Consider the following 22,237-nt stretch of genomic DNA (forward strand, 5'->3'; position numbering starts at 1 on the left):
ACATCAACTATGCAACATTATTCATTAGCACCCAGCCGAAATTGGAACTCTATTATGTAAGTCATATTGATTGTGTTACTTGAAGCCCATCCACACCATGACTCCAAGAGCTGATGTGTAAATGCCTCAAAAGGTTCACTGCCTATCACAAATGGTTGTACTACGTCCTTGGGGATGTGGTGCCTCTGGTGTTGTGGGTGCTACCACCTGAGATACTTCCTTCCACACTGGAGGTTTTGTGAGTCACCAACACAAATGAAATTCCCACAGCACCTGGTAATGCTGTGAGGTTTCCCAACAGATCTGTCTTTCTAACCTTACTGCCATGTGGGAGACCCAACTTCTCACAAAGGCGTTAAGGGTTTAACGGCGCCGTTGGCGCCGTTAACCCTTAACGCCTGATTACAAGTGTCCCTTTGCGGGTTGGTGTTTAACGCCTGCTTTTAGCAGGCATTAAAAATCCAACCCGCAAAGGGACTTTGCAGTTAATTACGGCACCGTAATTTACGGTGTCGTAATTAGCGCCTTTCCCATTCCCATTATGCCCTATGGGGGCAAAAATGGGAATGGGGAAGGGCAAATGGTGAATGGGGAATTACCGCCCCACTCACCTTGGAATGGGGCGGTAATTCCGCCATCCACTATGGCGGAATCGTAACCTTAGCGGCATGGACCATGGTGCTAACAGCACCATGGTCCTCCGCCAAGGTTGTAATGAGGGCCAAAGCGTGTGAAGGAATCCTGTTCTCAGGCTGCCTGCACATTTGGGACATAAGGCACAATTGGCTGCAGTCGCACTTGTGTGTTTTTGCTACTACTACCTTCTACCCGTTATTATTATAATCTGCCCATTTATTTCTTAATTTTCTTTTAACTCGCTATGGGACTATGGTGGTTAACTGGTCGCCTTTGCTTTTAGAAAAATAGTGTCACGTTTAAAAAATATATATTTATTTTTATTTATCTTGTGTTTTTCCTTGTAGCTGATCGCTTCAGTAGCAAGGTGTCTGGCTTCCTCCCCTGCCTCCCAGGGTCCCCGGCCTGGAAGTAAGCGTGTTTGTTTTCTTACTCCCACACAGCAGCTGGCTGGGAGTCCCTCTTCCCTTTCTTGTAGTGGGAGGGCCCAAGCTACTGTGATACAATGTGCTTAATTGCAGGGTGTTCTCGGAAGCGCAGCAGACCAGTGCAGTTGGCTAGAGCCTTGCGCGGAAAAATCGCGCCAAAGTCAAGCCCGTCTGTACTTGTCCGTGCGCTGTCAGGGCGAAATGAGGTAAGAGCAGTTTGTCTTTCCCGTAAGGAGATATCAGATTTAGCACCAGCGGGCACTTGTTTCGGGGGTAAATTGGAATAATGATTTGCTTCTACAGAATTATGGTTTGAAGGAAGCTGGCTCTTCAGTTAAACGTAATTCTGGTTAATATGCATTCATTAGCCGCTCATGTAGATTTTATATACGATATCTTAGATGCTCAATCCCATGACTTTATGTTTCTAACAGAAACTTGGCTCGGGGCTGCTTACACGCCTGTCTGTTGCAAGCATTTCCACAAAATTATACGCCTTCTATTGTGCTGCTGGTGGTTTTAGCCCCCCCTTGTCTTCCACAATACAGGAGAGCATTTGCTTGGAGTTAAAAGAACACATTATCTATCTTCGAAAGATATCAGACCAATTGGCATTATTGATTGATACCTTGGCGCCTCAGAGGGATGTGGTTTGCACCCTGTTATCTGCCTGGACGATGCCAGTGGAGGTTGCGACACAGGATTGCCGATTGCTATTACTGTGGTAGCCAAGGGCTGTGTCTCTAACAAAGAGTATGCCCCCACCCCCGGTCCTTGATCTGGGAGAAATGGGCGGCCAGGCCGCCTCACTTAGTGAGGAGGTTCAGGCCTCCCCCTCGCTGAATAGCAGAAGGTTTTCTAAAGGCAAACATAAAGCAATTCCTCCTGCCCCAGCCGAAGCATCTAGAAAATCTACCAGGAAGTTTTTACCTTAATTGGGCAGGTTTGATATGACCGAATCTCTGACGACTGACGAAATCCTTTTGAGGCGAAGTTGTTGAGGTAGTGCCGACAGCTGTGGTTAACATTATGGAAGTAGGGCTTTCGGCGCCTCAGGTTTCTATTGGCAAATTTGTTAATGACTGGATAGAGGTAAGGAGTAGGGGGGCTAGGGCAGATTCAGGCATGGATCCTAGCAAGGGTGTGCATGGCCCCTTCAAAGGTCATCAAGTAGATTTGGACCCCCGGGTTTTGCCCCCAGCACCGGTGACACTCATCTCCCTGCAGGGTCTCTTTTCAAGGGCCCTAGTTAAGGAGGTGTCTGATCTCCTGGTCTAGAGATGTCAAACTTCCTTGTAGAGGTCTAAAAATGCAGACGCACTGCAGCCTGAGGTTTCCTCCTCTCCTGTATGGGGATTTTTGGCGGGACACAGGGATGTAAAATCCGGGATTCGGAGGATACCTGATGTATTATGGAGAGATCCAGCTTTTCCCGAAGACCCCAGTTTACTATTGTATTATATGTTTGATTATGGGGCACCAGACTCATTGAATAGATTAAGAGTGCTTGCTCTACTGAATGAAATCCCAGCTTTGAGACGTATTACAACAAAGTACATAAAACTGGTGGACTTGTCCATTCTCAGAGGTATGACCATGTATGATTGGTCACACCCGCTAGGATGGTGTATGAGGCCTTATTAAACGATGTCCATCATTTTCATAAACTGGGATATGACTTATTACCCTTTGATTTGGAGATGGCATATTGTGAAAGTTCCTAGGGTTTACAGAGGAATGCAGGCCCACTTCTGGGGATGGGTGGTCAGGATGCCGCGCAAACTGGGAAGTTTTCCACCAAGACTTTCATCCCAGTTAAGGGCCTCTGATTTGGAAGGGGAAACTAGTGAGAAGGGGGATTCCAACCGGCCTTGGTTAGCAATGACTTTAAGATATTCCATTATGGAGTTGAAAGCGTTAAACGTAGACAAGGCCTTTTCCATGATTTCATGGCATAACAGAGGGTTTTCCAAATTGTGCACAAATTCCGATCTTTGTTGTCATTTAGGCACTATTTTAATTATATTTTTACAAAACCCCTGGTTGGTGGCTACACCCTCCCTGGATGGGTATGATATACAGATAGAGTTAGCCTCCCACGGGATAAGGGGGCACCCGGTGGGGGACCTCCTAATTGGCACCCTTAATGGGGAGGGCATAAGGGTGACTGAGAGCCGCACTGTCGCAAAGGGAATCCTATCGGTCACTATTGAAGTGGACTCATCTCTGTATTGTGGACGCATACTATTGGTAAACTATATTGGAATCCAAGAGACAACCTTCATTTTGAACAAAGTCAACATTTTGCTGGAAGCTTGGTTTATTGGGACTCCTGGGGCCCAAGTGATTATAGCTGTGGATTTCAATGCAGTGTGCAATTCCTCCACCCCAGGGCCCAGGTTAATTTGCTGGTCGTTCTTTTGGAGGACAAGATCATCCCCTCATCTAGATCTTCCAAACACAGGGGCATCCTCTTAGAGTCAAGTAGAAAATGGTGTCAGGGTCAGCTATGGTTTGGCCTATTTGTGAAGTGGGGTCTGTTCCTTGTGAATGATATATATAAGGAGCAGAAAGAGACTATCCCAACATGGACCAATGGACATTTATCATCAACTATAGATTACATATTTATATCAAAGTGTATACTAGACCTGGTTATTGACTGTAAGGTTTCTCCGACAAGCTTTAGTGATCACGAAATTGGGGGTGTCACTAAGATTGTGGGACGTTCAGCAGCCCAAGTCTATTTATCCAGTTTCCTTGATTGTAAATAATAGTCATTCTCGGCTTTCGTGGCATGATGGGAATATAGTTAAACTTAATGTGCTAATATTGAAGGAAATTGATTATACCTAGCTGACTGATAAAATTATCAACTTATATCCATAAAACGTTTGGTGTTTATTTGCAATCTGTGATGGAGACTTAATCCAGGGGATTGCAGCTGTTTACTGGGGATACTGCTCACACTCATAATTACGACCATTTGGTGCAGGAATTGAAAAAGTCCACCTGGAGGTGGATTCGGCATCTAGGTAAGATGTCTTGCTGCCAGGCTCTCAAACAAAGGGCTATTCGGCTTCCCAAACAGACACAAAGAAATTGTGTTAAAGCTCATCCTACCCTCATGTACCAACGGTATGGGGAAGTCTTGATGAACTCCTTGAAAGATGGTAGCTTGCATACATTTATACATTTTGGCTTTTGATTAATGCTCTTGAATCATGTCAACTGAGGGTTAACACATCAAAGACTGTCATTCTAAGGCTGACTAAGCGGAAAAATCATTCTAAGTTTCTGAACTGAATAAAACTGTTAGTGAAATCAGATATGATCTACCTGGGATTTCCGATCACTTCACTTCCCCGGAAGTGTTTTTTTAGGAACCATTTGAAGGGTAAAGCATTGAAATTGATTGGTCAAATTAAATCAATTGACAATTAATATGGTAAATTCCCCGTTACCAGCCTTAAAATTTTATCTCGCCAGGGCAATACCGAGGTTATGCTATGGATTGAAATTCTTTCCTGTATGGATTCTGCAGGAATTGAATAGTTATGAAACATTGATTTGGCATGCTGTTTTGTATTTTATCCCCAAATGTGTGACATTCTCTGCAATTCATTATGAATTAGGTCTTAAATCTTTGCAAAGTCTGGTGGAATGGGGGAGGCTGTCACTGTTCGGAATATGTTATGTTAGTGCAGATAACTCATAATTAACTCAAGGGGTCAGAAATGGTTCTTCAATTGAGGGCTTCGCTTACAATTTGCATGTGGAATGTCTTCTCTTATTAATCAAATTGGGAACATCACTGGAAATCCTGTTGCATAATCCCTTGAAAGTTAAAGAATGTAACCAAAATCAGGATTGGGCCAAAACAAATGATATTGTCTTGAGTTTGCCTGATGCCAAAGAAACACTTCATCATTTGCTTTTGACATGTCCTGTTTTGAGAGCTCAAAGGTTCGCACATTTTTTGTGCACAACTCTGATTGGGGTTGTCTGGAGCAATTGTGGTGGGTGATCCTGCATAGTAAATCAGTCGCCTTGAATCTGACAGTTTTAAGATTTCTACAAAATGTATGCAAACTTTTTTAGCTACGGGTTTTAGTATTGATTTTTGTGAAGAATCATGTTGGGTCGCTGAGATTAAAATTAATATTTTTTGGGTGTTGCTATTTTCGTTTTTTAAAACATGTTTTAATTTTATTGAATTTATGTATGTATTTTAAATTTAGTTTTAAGTTGCATCGTTTGTGTTAAAGCATGTTTTAATCCGTAAGATTGTTGTTAAAGGTAAACTGTGTGAATAGTTTGTATGGTATATGTCTTATATGTGTTGTATTTGTATGGAAATGTTTTTTCTTTCTTTTATTCTCTTATTTGATTTGTAAAGGTTTGTTTAAATCAACCCAATTAATACATATAAATAAATAATTCATAAAAATGATGATTTGTTAGGCATTTTAAAGACTAGATGCTTTAACCTCCACAGGTAGGCAATGCACTCTTTGTTCCTATGCTATAAGAAAAGGGCAGCCTATTTGCCTCTTCTGTCTTTCTTACTGCCACCAGTATAACCTGACTCTGCTTCCAGACTGCCTTTCTCTCAACTTCACCAGTCTCAGAATTACAGTTTATTGACTTAATCTTCGTACAAACACCCAGCTCCCTTCCCCAGCTCCGTTCACACATTCTTGGTTCCAGTAGCTGTATTGCCACACTTCCAGCTTGGGATAACATTGTCACACTTGTATCAGTGGACACTGGACCTTTAACAACTTTAACAACCTCAGAATTCAGGTGGATAGATTTCAAAAGGGCTGGTTTCAATTTAGAAAGGGTTTGCCTCTTGGCTTGGGTAACGCTGGTTCTTCTCATCAGTTCAGTAACTTCTACATTTACAAAATACTTGTTCTTGATGTTACAAGGTTCAATCCTCAAAGGACAAACAGATTTAGGTATACACAACCTTACTTTGGGGAAGATCTTTGAATTTAAAGAACCATAAGTAATTGTGTTCTGTTTATTAACACAGAGATAGTCTCTGAAGCCTGTCAGGAACTACAATTGTTCATATGGGACCTTTCTTTGATGCAATAGATTCTTGTAACAATTTGTGAAAGTCAGCGTTAGGGTTTGAAAGTGATTTGAAAAGCTTCCCCCCTTTTAATTGGAGAGACGTGACCACTTCAGTAACATTAAACAGTTTAAAAATGGGAAAAGGAAAGCTTGTCTTTATAGACGAGCACTCTGACTTCTACTAGAAATGTGCGTGATACATTTGCATTGTCAGCAGGACTCTTCAAAACAAGAAACAGTTTCTACCCACTCCCACTCTTGCACAAGTTAATTTAGAGCTGGTAACAGTTACTGCCAAGGTTTTCAGAGTGAACCGGAACACGGAGCTCCACTCACTGGCTCCAGGAACACTGCGGTTGCAGGCTGCTTCAACTTCCCGGGCACACGTGGTACCCACACCCCTCTGCAGCATGAGTGTCTCCGGTCTGGCCTTATCAATGGTTAATCTCCTTCACTCCTCTGTCCATTGGCTTGCTTCTTTACATGGGCCTCGGGTTGCAGCATGATCACGGCTCTGTAATTACAGTCACTAGGCGCACCTGGGAAGACCTTTAATCTCAGCAAGTCTCTCTCAATGCAGTCACTGCAAGGCATGGTTTGTGAACACAGGACCCTCTCAGAACTTGCAGGTGAAATCTGCTTTTTTTGTGTCCCGGCATCCCTTAAGTGATCACACTTCCTCATAAACTACCATCCTTGTGCTCTTCTGCTTCTGCTACTAATGTCAGCCTTCAAGCTCCTGCTCCTTCTTTTTCCCCTGTCCTACTGCAGCCTTTCATGGGTCTCAGGCGGGGCAAGTGAGTTCAGGTGCCGGCACTTACTGTTGATTGCCTGACCCTGGCAAAGGCTTGTCTTTCACTTCTATATGCCTCTTCTTCATCTCAGTCGCTATGGGATTCTGGGACATGTAGTTCACTTTAGTGAAACTAGATTTTTCCACTACTATTATAGTGTAGAGGGGAGATTTAATTCCCTTGGTCATTTTAACAGAGGGGCTATAGGCATGATTGTTATTAGAGGATGAAGGTGTACAGGAGGCAACATTTTCACCATTACTTGCAGTGTACCTTTGGTATTGAGGAGGGCATTTGTTTTTAGAGATAAACAAGATGTGTTCTTCTGGTATAATATGTTGTGGGGTTACAACCTTAGGATTTAGCATCTCATTTTTACCAGGAGCTTTAGAGATATTAAATGACAATACACCAGGACGGCTCTGCCTGATTCCTCTCCTGAAATGTTTGCTTCATTTGCACTCTTTGAGATGCACGGAGACACACATAAGTTGCAGCATGAATTGACATCACAAATGAAAAGTTAAACAAAGTTTGTGTTAATAACGGTCAGGCCTTAGCAAAACACAGAGGTAGAAATAAAGTCGTTGATGGCCCCTTCAGAAGAAAATATAGATCTTTCTGTAAGAAAATGACAAATTATGTCAATTTAGACTTTTTCAAGTTTAGTGTTAGGTTAGTTGTACAAGAGGTGCAAAAGGGGGGAGGGTCTATGAACGCACTAACCCCCAGCTTAGAAAACTATAATGACGTAGAACGGTTTCATTGAGGGAGGATGTCTGGGTGCATGGAGGGGAATCAAGATGTTGGGAGTGTTTATGGGTTTTTTCAATGTAGGGGGTCTTCTTGCCATTTAATGCCCTTGCTACGCCCATATATGATTTGCCCTAGCATTTATTATATGTCTTTGAATCATAGTCGACCTGCTTGAGGGTTCTGCTCCTGGTCTACTGCCATGAGGAAATGCATGCAAGTGACTTTATAGACTGAGCATGTGGCCCCCGGAAATATGCAGAGCTTATAATTTTCAGCAGGCCCGGGATGACTTGCTGAAAAACATCTGCCCACTATTCTGTGGAATAAACTGGTTTCACCCGGCATGAAGAATGTGGCCCAAAGAGTGGACGGGAACTGTGTCACGGGGTGGAAGACAAAGGCCCTCACTTAAGGATGACAATACCTGATGTTGTAAGAATCTGCCATTAAGCCCCTGAAGTAGTTTACCACGTGATGTGCCAGAAACATGGGCTATTATAACAATACTTTTTATTTTCTATTTTAATTTAATGTGTTTAGCTCAAACAAGGCTTTTCACATATAGCAATCTACAACAAAATAAAATATATGCAGAATATATGCAGTACATGAAAGTCATTGAGACATAACCTAAATTAATCATAAAATGAAACATCATAAAAAATAAAATACGATTACTGCGCCAATATATTTTCTTATACAAGCTTACGATTCAAACGTTTCTCTACTGCCCAATTTCGAAGTAAAGTGATCTGTAAATGCACAAGACCCAAGTTCATTCTCTAAAAATTAATATGGCTGCTTTTTTAATTAGGTTCATGAAGCCAGATGATTGTTTTTGGAGAGCCGATGCCAGACAACTGAATAAACACCAGTCCCCGTCATGTATGGGTCATTGTCCAACAAGCTGACAATAAAGGGACATCAATTGATTGTGACTTTATAATTGGCAAATCCCAGTAGCCAACAAGTCAAAACCAGGCATGGATTATATTTTTACATTCATAAAGCCTGCCACCGGACTCTGCGATGCCAAAATTATATAATTTTGATTAGGTATACTTCAGGTAAATGGCAGCCTTGTCTGTTGGAACTCTGGGTTCCAGCAAGCTGTGTTTAGGAATGCAAATGTGACCTTTACACAGCTGCTGAAGTGTGTATACAGAAAATCACAGCAGAGGTGCACGTGTACATTATACTTTTGGTCAATGAGCATCATGGGAGGGAGCTTGATTGGCAGAGCTCAATCTCAGAGGAATAATTAGTCATGTAAGTGTATGCTTAGGAACCAAAAAAGCTCAGGACATACCATCCTCCTAGATGGCATCATGTCACATGGGTCCTCCCCAACTTCTTACCTAGCCCGTTTGCTTCCTTATCTCCATTCCCCACTCTGTCTTGGTATGGAATGAGAGGGTGACAGGTTCTGGAATGTAAGGCATGGAATATAGGGCTGTTGTGAGAATGGAAGCAGAGAGTTTGTGACCTGTCCTGGGGTTACCATTGAAACCTGCGTTTTGAAAATAAAAGCTATTAATGAATACCTTGAACCTGTGTGGGCAGATGATTAGAGGCCACCCTCGTTTTAGAGAAACAGGGGAACCTTCTAGACAAGCCAGACCAATCTAGGTAGCTTGGCAGGCAGTCAAGACTAAGTCTCAGGAGGGTTGAGAGTTATCGGAAGCCCACAATGACCACACACAGTAACGAACCACAAATTACCCTTAGACAAGTGTATTTGAAAGATTTCTATACATTTTTTTTGTCGGCCCGACCACTAGACACAAGTTAACTTTAGTTATCCGAAAACAGTTATCACACAAAATCCTTATACGAGATAAAATATATACATTACATTTTCTAATGCGACATAGCCATAAAACACATCCAAAACATGTAAAGAGAGGGTTGAGTTAACACATTAGGAGGATTAGATCATTCTTCTGAGTTGTTCCCTAACTTTAAAGTGCAGCCCTAAGAAGAGGGGAGCCTTGTGCTCAACAGTACAGTTGTGCATAAAAAGCATGATTGATCAGACAAATCATAAAGCAGGACTTCTTGAGAGGGCTGTAGCAAGTCAGGAAGGGGTTTGAGGCGATGAAGAATTGGTTCCCACTATTCGAGTAGGACCTGCCCTTGGCAGCAGAGCAGTTTTCAGAAGGTGAGAATAGCTAGGTAGCGCAGGCTAACCCAGCCAAGAACTAATACCTTTTATGGGGTATTTGTGCATAAAAGTGATAGTTGTGCAAGGGGGCCATTGGTAAGTGATGCAAGTACTCAGCGGCCCCCAGCAGAGTCTGGACCAAACTTTGCCCATTTAGTCGAGGTCGCTAGTAGGTTCCGAGACCTGCAGTTTCGTGACGCTCTGCCTCTCAGCGGCTGCGGAATAGAATGATTGTCTGTGACGAACAGTTGCCTTTTCTCAGCTTCCGAAGGAGGTATGAAGAAAATTCTAGTGCAGCAGGCTTCAGGGAACAGGAGAGAAGAACAGCAAGGCACCTATAGTGATGGTCACTAACAGGTAGTGACGCAGGAATCACAGATGCGGACCATGTTACAAACCTAATTCTGGAGCTAGGCCTGCAAATTCTGGCAGGAGAGGGCATGGGACCACAAGCAAGCGATGTCCCAAGTCTTGGGCTTCCACTCGAGATGGCAGTGATTCTACAGGATACCCTGAGGAAGAGCTGGAGTTCAGCGGTGAAGCAGCGGGCCCCAAGAGTAGTTGTTCCCTCTACTCCAAAGAGGTGAAGCACCTTGGCAGGCCTTCTTGCTCGATGTAGAAAACAGGGGTCTTACGGGACATCAGAGGGCAAAGGGTACCAAAACCTCCCAAAGCGTCTCCGACAGTTTCACAAGTCCGCTTCTTTGTGCAGGAGACTTGGCTCCTTCTGTAGTTGGAGAAGAAATCAAGTGATTGACCGAAAATGGATGCAAAGCCCCTTCTCATATCCAAGATTAGCTTTGCGCTAACATCAAGGACTTCCAATCGAAGATCTGCTCTCATGCAGGCATCCCAGTCATGGTCCAATCACGGTGGTCTCAGTCATTCAGGCACTCCAGACATCCTAGAACCAGTAGTGTGGATTGGGACCAGACAGTTTCAGCCCACTTCCTGGGCACACACACAACAGGCGAAAGATCAGTTTTCACGGGAGGCTGCATGCCCAAATAAGGAAAATCTGGGTTACTCGACCTGGTTGAAGGCAAGGGACAAAATGGCCATGGGACAGGGCAAAAGACTTTGTGGCTCTGCCATTTTCGGACCTGGCCACAGTCTTGAACCAAACGCGGTAAAGGCGATGTGATTCAGTAAACAGTAACTGCTGCCACCAGCCCGGCCCAGACACACTCGTACAATCACCAAAAAATCCTTTGAGGGTGTCTAGTGCCATAAAACAAAAATTACACCAGCGCTCAGTACTGGAAGGTACATTGTTAAAAAGTTACCAAGAAATGGCAACATAATCAAAGACTAAGGGAAAAATAGTTTCCCAGTACTGACAGTCTGAAGGACGTATCAGTTTCTCCATAACAAGTGAGCAAAAGCTCTGGGCAGTTCAGCTGAATGCTGGGCTCCACTGGAAAAGGTCAGGATAGGAAAGACAAAAGAAAAAGGTTTGGGGGGGTCCACAATTGGAGGGAAAATTACACCGAAATGAGCATGTCACATTGAGCATGTCTCCTTTCTTCTGTGTGGGCATAAGTAAGAGTGGAAGCTGAGAGTTTGGGGCCTGTCCTGGGGGTGTTTATCCTTGTAACCTGCATTTTGAAAATTACACCTCTTTCCGGGTACCTCGAATCTGAATGCATCTCCATTATTCTGTGCAGCCACAATGCTGGCGAGGTGAACCTGCAACCGATCACGGGCCAACAAGCTAAGCCAGAGGAACCCACATTGTTGTTGCAACTTCTTCCTTGTGCAGAATTATTGTGGACCCAACACTACACAGCAACAAATAGTCAACAACCAACATTTGGAGGCTACAAGGGTAAACAGACACTTTAGTTTGTGGTGTGTGTTATTGATACTGTCATAAGTCCTCCCCAACAATCCCCACAGTTAGTATACTTCCAAGCAATCTCCACCACTCAGTTAAGAGTTCATAGCAGGTGTATGCACATCCCAACGAGATTATTGTAACATGGGTAGCCCAGGTTTGAATTTTAAAAGGTAGCTCAGTGAGTTAATGTGCCTGCTAAAGAGATATCACTGTGGTTTCTGCACATTATCACAGAAAGGGCAGGCTGTTTGGCTCTAGAACAAACTACAACCATAAATGTGATGGGTGGAAGGTTTTTAATGAATCTTAACCACTGACATTGCTCTGGGCAACCTTCCAAACCACTGTTTTTTAGCCCAGCTGTGCCATTGCAAAAAAGGGGTCCAGCCATATGCAAATCTGTCAGGTACTGCCACCAATGGTGGCACCCTAGCCCAAACTGCTAGTCCAGGTCCCCTCTGCATGGAAACACAAGCAACCCCAGACATGTTTCAGCCTTGTTGGGCCTCCTCAGTGAGGTGCAGCTTGGTTCCCTATGGCGCAGTGAGCAAGGGACCCACGTCTGGGCATACCCTCTTTCACACAACAAGACAAACTACAACCAAAATAGTGATGGGTGGAAGGTTCTGAATGAATATTAACCACTGGCATTGCTCTGGGCAACATTCCACACCACAGTTGTTTAGCCTGTCTGCACCATTGCAAAAGGGGTCCAGCCATATGAAAATCAATCAGGTACTGCCACCAATGATAGCAGCCCATCCCAAACTGCTAGGCTGTGTCCCCTCTGCATGGAAACACAATTAACCCCAGACATTTTTCGCAGCCAGAGGTTAAGATTAATTGAAAAACTTCCAGCCATCACCTCTTTTGTTTTGCTTTGTTCCTGAGTGGGACGGATATGCCCAGAAGTGGGTCCAGTGCCTGCTGGGCCTAGAGAACCAAGCTACTCCTCACTGATGACGCCCAACAAGGCTGAAACATGTTTGGGGATGCTTGTGGTCTCGTGCAGAAGGGATGTGATGAAGCAGTTCAGGCTGGACTGCCCCTTTTGTGGAGGACAAGCCTGATTTACATAGTCTTTCCCCTTCTGTAATGGCTTCACAGGCGAAGAACGATGGTCTGGAGGGTTGTCCAAGCAATGCCAGAGGTTAAGATTAATTCAAAACCTTCCAGCCATCACCTCTTTTGTTTTGCTTTCCGCCTCTAGAAGGCTGTTATGCTGAGGATCAAAGATTGCTAATCTCGCAAACGTCATCTTCTTTGGTTTCTGCTCCTAAAAAAGTTCCTCATTACCAACCCGTATATCCGTAACCATATATTTATCCAACCAGTTGCATCAACCCATCCATACATGCATCCATATTTATCTACTCATCCAAACACATTCACCCGCTCGGCCACTAATACATTTATCCAATCATATCCACCAACTGTTTTTTCCAAAGCGTGTTATAATGACCAGTTAGTTTGCACAATAATCCTTTACCATAGACCTGCTTCCTTTTTTCAAATTCTTGAGACTGTCTGTTCTCAAAACTTGGCTAGTCTGTTTTGCCAAATTTTACTTTGCCAAAGACAATAATTTCAGCCAAGCAATGCCACATTTTGAGTGATTATGTTAATCTCCCATGCTTGATTACTTATGTTTATATAAAAATATGGGCGATCTTAAATACATTTTGCAACTTAAAATACGATGTGTTACATTCTCAGACTCTTGGAAAGTACGCCTCTGCACACACACTCACTCACCCCCTCAAACACCTATTGTTATCACCCAGCCATGCTCACATCCACTCAGCCATCCACACATAGCTCCACTAGCCACCCTCCCACAATGGACTCTCTCACCTAACCCCTCATTATCCATATATTCACCCACATAGAAGCCCATCCATCAAAACACACGTTTCACTTTTGAAAAAGAGAACGAATTGGATTTAGCGATTTTTAGTGGATTCGTGCTAGCCTTCCCCTACAATTTTTTTTTTTTTACAGCATTCAAAAACACAACCAAGTTGACTTGAATTCACTATAAAAACAAAAAAAAGCAGGCATTGTACGGAAATAAAGTAACGAAACAGACACTGAATTTTCAAAAGAAAAACATGTTGGCGTGCTCTTAAGTATTTGCCCTGTGGACAGTGAATAACGAGGGTATCGTTTACCCAGCTTTGGATAGCCACGTCAGTAATAACTTCGTTTTGTGGCAAACGGAGAACACGGAGCAGTCGCTGTGCAGCGAGGCCCTTTGAGAAGCTCCCGGCCGCCTCGGCTGTATTGTGATGCCGGCTGCTCTCCCTGGCGTTGCCCGGGCAGCTGTTGCCGCAGCTCCCTTCTGCCGCCCGGGCGCTCGATAAACCGAGCTCGGCTTCTTTCTGCTGGAACAAAGAGCAGCACACACACCTCCGACCCTTATCGGTAGAGCCCTAACCAGGCGGCAACGCCCCGTCAGAACCAGTCGCGCTCCTCTTCCGCAATCCACCCGGCCAGCCTGAGGCGCACCCAGAAACCCGCCGCAGCCCTGCCTGACCCGTGTCCCCAGCGCCTCACACTCGCCGAGCTCTCCCCGCCGCACCATGAGCTCCCCGGCGCCAGAGACCAAGACGGCCGACAGCTCCAACCTACTGGAGGTGCCGGGCCAGAAGGACGCCCCTGTGGGCCTCAAGCATGTCGCCTCCGAGGGGGAGATGGACTGGCAGGCGGCCAAAGCCTTCTACGAGAGCATGGGGAGCAAGAAGAAGCCCCGGCCCGTGAGTACTTCCGCGTGTCCTGGAAAGGAGGGGTGGCACCCAGTAGCAGGGAGAGGACAGTGGCTCACGGAGAAGGGAAAGGGGCATGAGCTGCCTTCACAAGAGATGGGTGATAGGAGTGGTTATGTGAGGGGTGAAGGTGAGCGGTGGAAATGCTTGGCGACCAGCGGGTAAACCTGTGGGGGCACAGAGGGCTGACACAAACCGTAAAGGTGTTCCTGGAGTGGTGGCAGGCGACAGAAAGGCATGTCCATTTGTACCGGTTATACTTATGCGGGCAGAGTTGGGATGGGCTTGCACAGACGGTTGAATGAGTGGTTGGGAGCGTGTCAGTCGGAGAGGAGTGTGACAGAATATGGCAGTGCCACTGAGTATCTAAGAAGTAGCAGCCAGCCTGTCATGTACGGCTCCCTGCTAATGACGTTCCTTTCCTCCCCAGCCCAAACCGAAGTTCGCCGTCACTATCGCCGTCTCCTCCAGGGCGCTCTTCGACATGGTGGATGAAAGGAAATTGTACGAGGAGCAAGGCGTAGAGAAGTACGTGCAATATCAGGAGGAGCACGAAAACGAGCCACTGAAGCCCGGGCCGGCCTTCCCCTTTGTGAAGGTAAGGCCCCACCCCTGTCCCTGGACGCCAGCTGCGTAAAACTAGTAGTGTCTTTGCGGCGACAGTACAGCCCGCTCCCTCCCCCCTGCTCCTCCTTGGGTGTGTCTTCTCCTGCCCTGACAGGATGGAGTTGAGAAGAATGCAGGGTGTGGAGAGGCGGGGCTCCTGCAGAACGAGGCATGCCACGGGAATGTGAGACGTTTCTGGGAAGAGCTTAAACTGCGTGGCAAAGACATACAGGAGTGTGTCAAGGCACCCATGACCCAGTTATATAAGCTGCACTGGGCAGTGCAAATTGGTAACGTTGCGTACAATTCTATGTCCGTGCTTTTTTACTGCAGTAAAACCAATCTGTACTAGGGGAAACTGCACATTGTGGTGGTAAATTGCCACGTTCCTCTTGTTATGGTTGGGTTATGTAATGTTTACGCAATGTAAGCCCATCCTACACATTTACATAAGTAAAAAAAGACAACCCACATTACAAGTAGACAATGTCACCTGGCGCAGTTATCAGCATGTACTATATTGCCCAGTGCAGATTAGCGTACCTGCAGCAAAATAACACAGAAACAGAGTTTAGCATAGCAATCCAATAGTCAACACGACATAACATAAAAGGACATCGCTGAAGGAAAATAACCCTTCCACTGCTAAGACAAATGGTGCAGGGAACAATAACTCAAGTAAAAATAAAGCCCATTCAAAAATGATATTATGAAATGAAAGCAAAATGCATGTTATGTGTAATATGCGTACACCACGCGCCTTAAGAAAATCTTCCTGCATCAATTTTGGCTCCCTGCAACAACAAAAAAAATACAAAAAAGGCAACAGCTGAAAGGTTTAACCTCTGGCATTGCGCTGGGCAACCCTCCAGACCATTGTTCTTCACTTGCCAATCCATTACAGAAGGGGAAAGCCCATATGCAAATCAGGCTTGGTCCCACCACAAAGGGTGCAGTCCAGCCAGAACTGCTTTGTCATCGCCCTTTTGCACGAGACCACAAGCATCCCCAGACATGTTTCAGCCTCATTGGGCCTCATCATTGAGGAGTAGCTGGGGTCTCTAGGTCCAGATGGCATGGTACCCAGGTCTGAGTATACCCGTCCCACTCAGGGTGACTGTAGCAAAACAAAAGGGGTGATGGTTGGAAGATTTACAATTAATCTCAACCTCTGGCATTGCTCTGGGCATCCCTCCAGACCCATTGTTTTTTGCCTGCTCAGCCATTATTGAAATGGGAAAGACCATATGCAAATCAGGTTTGGACCCACCACAAAGGGTGCAGTCCAGCCCGAACTGTTAGGTCACATCCCTTCTGCACGAGACCACAAGCATCCTCCAGAAATGTTTCGGCCTCCTTGGGTGTCATCAGTGAAGTCCAGATTGGGTCTCTAGGCCCAGAAGGCACGGGGTCCCACTCGGGGTGACTCAAGAGGTGATGACTGGAAGGTTTAGAATTAATTTTACCTCTGGAATTGCTCTGGGCAACCCTTGAGGCCATCGTTCTTGGAGACCCAAGCTACTTTGCACTGATGACGCCCATTGAGGCCGAAACATGTCCGGGGATGCTTGTAGTCTTGTGCAGAAGGAATGTGACCTTACATTTCAGAATGGGCGGCCCATTTGGGGGTGGGACCCACGTGATTTGCATATGGTCTTTCACCTTTCTGTAATGGCTTGGCAAGCTGAACAACAATGGTCTATAGGGTTCTCCAGAGCTGTGCCCATGGTTTTAATATATTAAAAACCTTCCAGTCATCACCTTTTGGTTTAACTTTTGGACCCTTGCCCAGAGAGTTTGAGGCGCATCTGTTGTAATGGACAGCAGGGCAAGACAACTCTATCTTCAACGCTTCCTGACCAAATACTCTCCTTCTAGACTCCTCTGTTTCTCCGGCATCAACTCTCTGCGTCTTAAGCGCTTTGCTAAACAGAGAGCTAGTGGGCAATCATTTTCCTTGGTTGGCTCCCTCCTGTGAAACAGCCTCCCTCTCCCTCTGCATCTTGAGCAAGACCTCCTTAAGTTCCAAAAAAACTCAAGACCTTTCTCTTTACCTCCTCCTTCTCCTCCTCTCTTCCCTGCTAATCTTCCAGCAGTGTGACTGATGTGCAGGGCCCTTATGTGTCCTCTGGGCCTTGGCCCCCCACATCTCTCATCCCAGCCGCTGTCTTTCTCCTGCACTTACTTGGCTCACCCACTTACTGGTGGTTGCACTTGCGTTCTTATCCTCTTAGCACTTACCCTGAGCACTTCTCCATGAGCATCAAAGCACCTTATCCCTCCCTCCTCCCCCATGTGCACTTGCATGCTCTGAACACTCACAAGGCATAGTAGGCTTGTCTCACCTTCCCTTATTCTCATTATTGTTTGGCACTCAACTCATCTTCAGGCTTCCCTCTGCCACCTTTTCTCCTTCTCTCATCTCGGATTGCCTGTCTGCCATTCAGGAGTGGTGTGCTGCCAACGATCTCTGCCTTAATGCCAGCAAGATGGAGATCCTCCTCATCTGCACACCTCGACCCTCCTTTCCTGTCACTCTCTGGCCGGCCTCCCTTGGCCCCCCTCCTACCCCCACCTTTGAGGCTAAGAACCTCTGGGTCATCTTCGACTCCACGCTTTCCTTTTCTGCCCACATCTCTGATGTCTCAAAAAAGTAACACTTCCAACTGCACCTCCTCACAGGTATTCTACCTTTCCTGTCCTTCCCCCAGAAGCCCACAGTCTCTCGAGCACTGGTTCTCTCCAGGTTGGATTACTGCAACAGCCTCTTTCTAAATCTACCTGCTTCTACTCTCTGCCCTTTGCAACTCATCCAGAACAGGACTGCAAGACTTGTTCTTGGCCTCAAGCCCTGAGATCATATCTCTCCAGCCCTAAACTCTCTTCTTTGCTCCCAGTGACTGAAAGGATTAAATTCAAGACCCTTTGCACTATCCACAAGGCTTTCTGGGGCCTGGGGGCTAAAATACCTTCAACTCTCCCTCCATAAATACCTTCCTTCTTGAGCTCTTCGCTCCTCTGTCTCCAACTCCCTCAGGGTCAGTCACCTCTTAAAGAAACGAGCTGGGGATAGATCTCTGTCTTCGTCTGGGGCCTCCCTCTGGAACAGCCTCCCTGCCACCCTGAAACTTGCGTAGAATCATCTACGCTACAGGAAGCACCTTAAGACCTTCCTCTTTGATTCTGCCTTCTCTCCTCGTCTCCCCTGCTGATCTGTTCTGCTTCAGCATCGTCACCTGCTTACCCTCTGATTTCGAGCCCAGGTACTTTCCGCCCCGCCACTCTCCCGCACTACCTCCTGGCAACCCTTGCACTTGGGTCTGTATCTGTAACCCTGCAGTCCTCCCTCTTTCTCTGCACTTCTCAGACACCCCATGTCTGAGCCTTAAACCCAGCACGTGCCACTTGTTGGCTGCACTTGCACTTGTTGTTTTTATTCATTTGTTTAGCACTTTTCATCTCTCCCCTCCCCTGCACTTGCACATTCTCAATGTCACTGGGCCTGGTAAGATCGTTGTTTTTGTTCTCCCTTGTTGCCCTCCCTTGCCGCGTCGCGCTCTGAAACACTTGTGTATGAGCTTGATACAAATCAAATATCAATACTATTATTGCAATTATTTATCCTTGCTGTAATTCATTGTCTTTCACTGGCCCCACCCTTTTTTCCCAGTGAGCACTTTGCTTCAGTGGTCTCCTATTGAAAGTCAGATAAAACATAACATCCTTCTCAAAGAATGATGCCTTTTTGCTTGTGTGATATTCTGCATGCCCATCAAACCTTTCCTGACCAATGAAATCACGTCCCCAATCATGCTGTGCATGACACTGACAGGTCTAGCGTGCTGTAAGATTTATGAGCATGCTAACGATACAGAACATTCTTTCTATTGAAATGTCATTCTTATATGCACGTCCATTCATGATTCATAGTGTGTCCAAGGTAGTAGGGAGGGATTTTATGTATGTACCCTTATGTTCAAGCATCCAGAAAGGACAAGCTCTGCGACTGACACGTTTACTGTGTGCATGGCGCTAACAAGCTACTCCTCATCATGTTTAATCCACCCCCAGTCTGAGTAATTATTGCTCCTCATTAGATGACGTCATTCGTGTCAGTAGACACACATTATGCCACTACTTTGTCCCCCAAAACTCTTATTACATAAAACATTTCTACATAATTGACCCTGTAGCTTATGAAACTGGTTACAGAATGTTCCCCCATTTGGTGAAAGGTATGCTGTCTCGCTCCAATAGTGTACATCTTTGACCTTGAATGATTCCTCAATTGGCAGAACATTACTGTCAGATTGTCCACAAAATGCTTCTAAGTTTGCACACATTTGAACCTCAATTGATGTGAAATTGCTTCTTCCTTTGGCAGACAATAACTATTTGCTTTTTGCGGTGCTCAGCACCGTGCTATTCCACACTGAACGTCCAGTAGGAGCAACCAATCACATGCTGTGTACACTCCCATCTGCGCCCTCCATGCCTGCAGATCCATTATGATGTCCGTATTACTCAATCCCCAGTCCACAGAGATCTCCCACACACAGTGAGAGAGGAAGCATCTATTTGTCCCCACCACAGTGACATGAAGAATATGTGGTATGGGTTATACCCGAATGCGCAATATAGTTCCTGGAATGGAGATGTGTGAGGTTTATTCTTGAATTAAGCAGTAACTATTAGCAGCAGTAAAAAAAAGCACCACATCAGGAAGACTTTATGTCCTGTCAATCTACCATTGCAAACTACTTCCTGCTCATTAAAATAAGAACAGAAGGTCTTTGTGTTGTACATAGGCCATTTTGTTGTCAAACAACATCTCATAGCAAGACAAAATTAATCTAACTTTGAGTTGTGGGTCTTCCGTCATTTCAACTAATTTGATAGCGCATAGAAGGAACTAGTCAACAATAAGCAGCATTTTGGACTGCTTATTAAAGACTATAGATATGCGCTTTCTCATTTGGGTTCTTTCAGGCTTTATGAAATGAAGTTGCCTTTGGCATGTCAATCTGCTTCACCGTCATGAATGGGATTACAATTTGATCTCCTAGTACTATAGAATTGGAACCAAAAGCACTAGAAGTTCTGCCAACATTGCCAATGACATCCATACTAAACATTATAGAGATTTTCTCACTATTTGCTCTTGATCTGAGCTGTACTGTGACCAGCCTGTCGCTGTTAGAGCTTGAAGAGTGGAGGATCGGTTCCTTGGGCTTCCTTAGAAGTAGGTAAGGGCCTCTTTGCTGTGAAGATTGACTTGGAGGCTGTCACAAAGAGTGGAAATCTTAACCAAGAAATGTCCTACTTCCATGTTTGAGCTGGAAACACATGAGCATAGGCGAATCAATGGCAGAAGAATGAGGCTGGCACATGGAGACATAAGAGACGAGTTGTACTGGGAGGACCTGTTACATGGCGCATTCCCATGGCTATGCAAAAGGGCATTGAAGTTATTTTCTGCAAAGCAATTACAGCTCTGATTATTACCACACTAAACTTACTTTGTGCATCACAGAGAAGGAGGGTGTGTGTATAGGAGCAAGAATGGGATGTGGCGGACAAGGGGGGTACATGGGTGTGTGCAAGGGGAGGAGGCCGAAGCCATGAGATTGGGTGGGATTAGGGTAATCCCCCCTCCCTTCTAGGAACAAAGAGCTTTGCTGGCCGATAAAAAATAATACAGTGTCCAAAAACATGGCAGTGGGCATGTTTTGGGCCTATTTTGTGTGGGCGTTGGGCTTATTTGCGGGAAGAGAGGAGGACATGGGTACTGATGCAGTTAAAGCCGCAATGCAAAAGCATCACAGCAAAGATGTGCACACAAAGGAGCGCATGACAAAGACATGGACTTGTACATGGACTTCAAAAGGATCCTTTTTGCAGTGTAGGAGGTGAAGCGTTAGTCATGAGAAGTTTTGTGAAGTATTCTGGCAATATTGCTTAAGACTCTCAGTAGTCCTTTCAGATGACGTTTAGGAAGCCCTAGGTCCAGACTAATAAGGACCTTTAGTGGACTGTACTGTACTGTACTGCTATGTATAAACATGGAAGGTGCTTAGTTTATGTAAACTCCTCTTTTTTTTACCGCCTTTGATGATGCCGAAACGCATGGCCCTAGTACTTGTAGATGTACACTGTCATGGGGACCGACTCTGGCAATTAGGATTCCCTCTTTTGACAGAGTCATCAGAAAATACGTTGTCCCACATAGTTGTCAATTGTGAACATGGTGTCTGCAGAAATTGCTTTCTTTGCTGTTGCTAATATAAGGTCAAGAAGGATCTGTTTATTGCCTGTACAGTGTAAAAGGATCGAATGAGATAAGCATGTGCCTGCAAGTAAATACAACAACAACAAAAAGCGTGCAGGGCATTTGTTGTGACACTTTACATTTCATCACCATTTGGGTTGACATTGATCTGGGGATGTTTAGGGAAAAGATAGTCTCCTATATGTGCCAACCTGTTCAGTAGTATTTGGTGGTCGACCATTTCAAGAGCTGCATATGTCAAGCAGCACCACCTGTCTCTTTCAGCCGTCTCAGATTGCCGGGAACACACACAAATTCTGACTGGTTTCGGGACCTTGACATAAATCCTCTTGCAAGGGGCATAACAGTAAATTAATTTGGAGCTCATCACGGCTTTCCGTACACCCACTTACTCCAGAAGTTTGGGGCATAAAGGAGATTTGAGAGAAGGCAGTTGTTTCTGTGATCCTTTGAGATGCAATATCAGCTGCATAAGAAGGGGTGTAATGTTTGCTCTTTTGGAAGCCAGTGGTACTTCACTGGGGGGTTGAAGGCTTCTATAGCAGTCATTGCATCTATTGTTCTTTCTTACAAAAGCAATTTTTGTAAAAATAAATAAAATAAAGGGGCTCATACGATAAATCTCAGAGAAGCATCACTTTCACTATCTTGGTTAGGGATATCAGTTGGACAGTTTTTGACTCCTGAATGGAATCCAGGTAAGTGTGTTTCTTGAAAAATGTACGGCCCATCGAAAATGCTTTGCCTTATAATTTGAGGACAAATGGATTTGGGAAATTTTCAAATGGATATTATTCTTTTTTAGGATGGGGAACAGATCAGGTTATCACAGAATTGTTGTGAGAGATCGACAGTGATAGTTACACCAGTTTGA

At 45.0% G+C, this 22,237-nt stretch overlaps 1 protein-coding gene across 1 annotated transcript in view; it reads left to right on the forward strand.

Annotated features, from left to right (window-relative positions):
- The first annotated feature begins 13,861 nt into the window (after positions 1-13,861).
- Positions 13,862-22,237, forward strand: part of NT5C1B (5'-nucleotidase, cytosolic IB) — a 145,071-nt gene continuing 136,695 nt past the window's right edge. Inside the window, exons 1-2 of the mRNA XM_069605920.1 lie at positions 13,862-14,459; positions 14,899-15,066. Of these exons, the coding sequence (XP_069462021.1) occupies positions 14,286-14,459; positions 14,899-15,066 (342 nt within the window). The 5' untranslated portion in view covers positions 13,862-14,285. The remainder of the gene's footprint in view (positions 14,460-14,898; positions 15,067-22,237) is intronic.

Source organism: Ambystoma mexicanum, chromosome 4p, assembly GCF_040938575.1.
Source record: "Ambystoma mexicanum isolate Mex_15411 chromosome 4p, UKY_AmexF1_1, whole genome shotgun sequence".
In the NCBI taxonomy this organism is placed as follows: Eukaryota; Metazoa; Chordata; class Amphibia; order Caudata; family Ambystomatidae; genus Ambystoma; species Ambystoma mexicanum.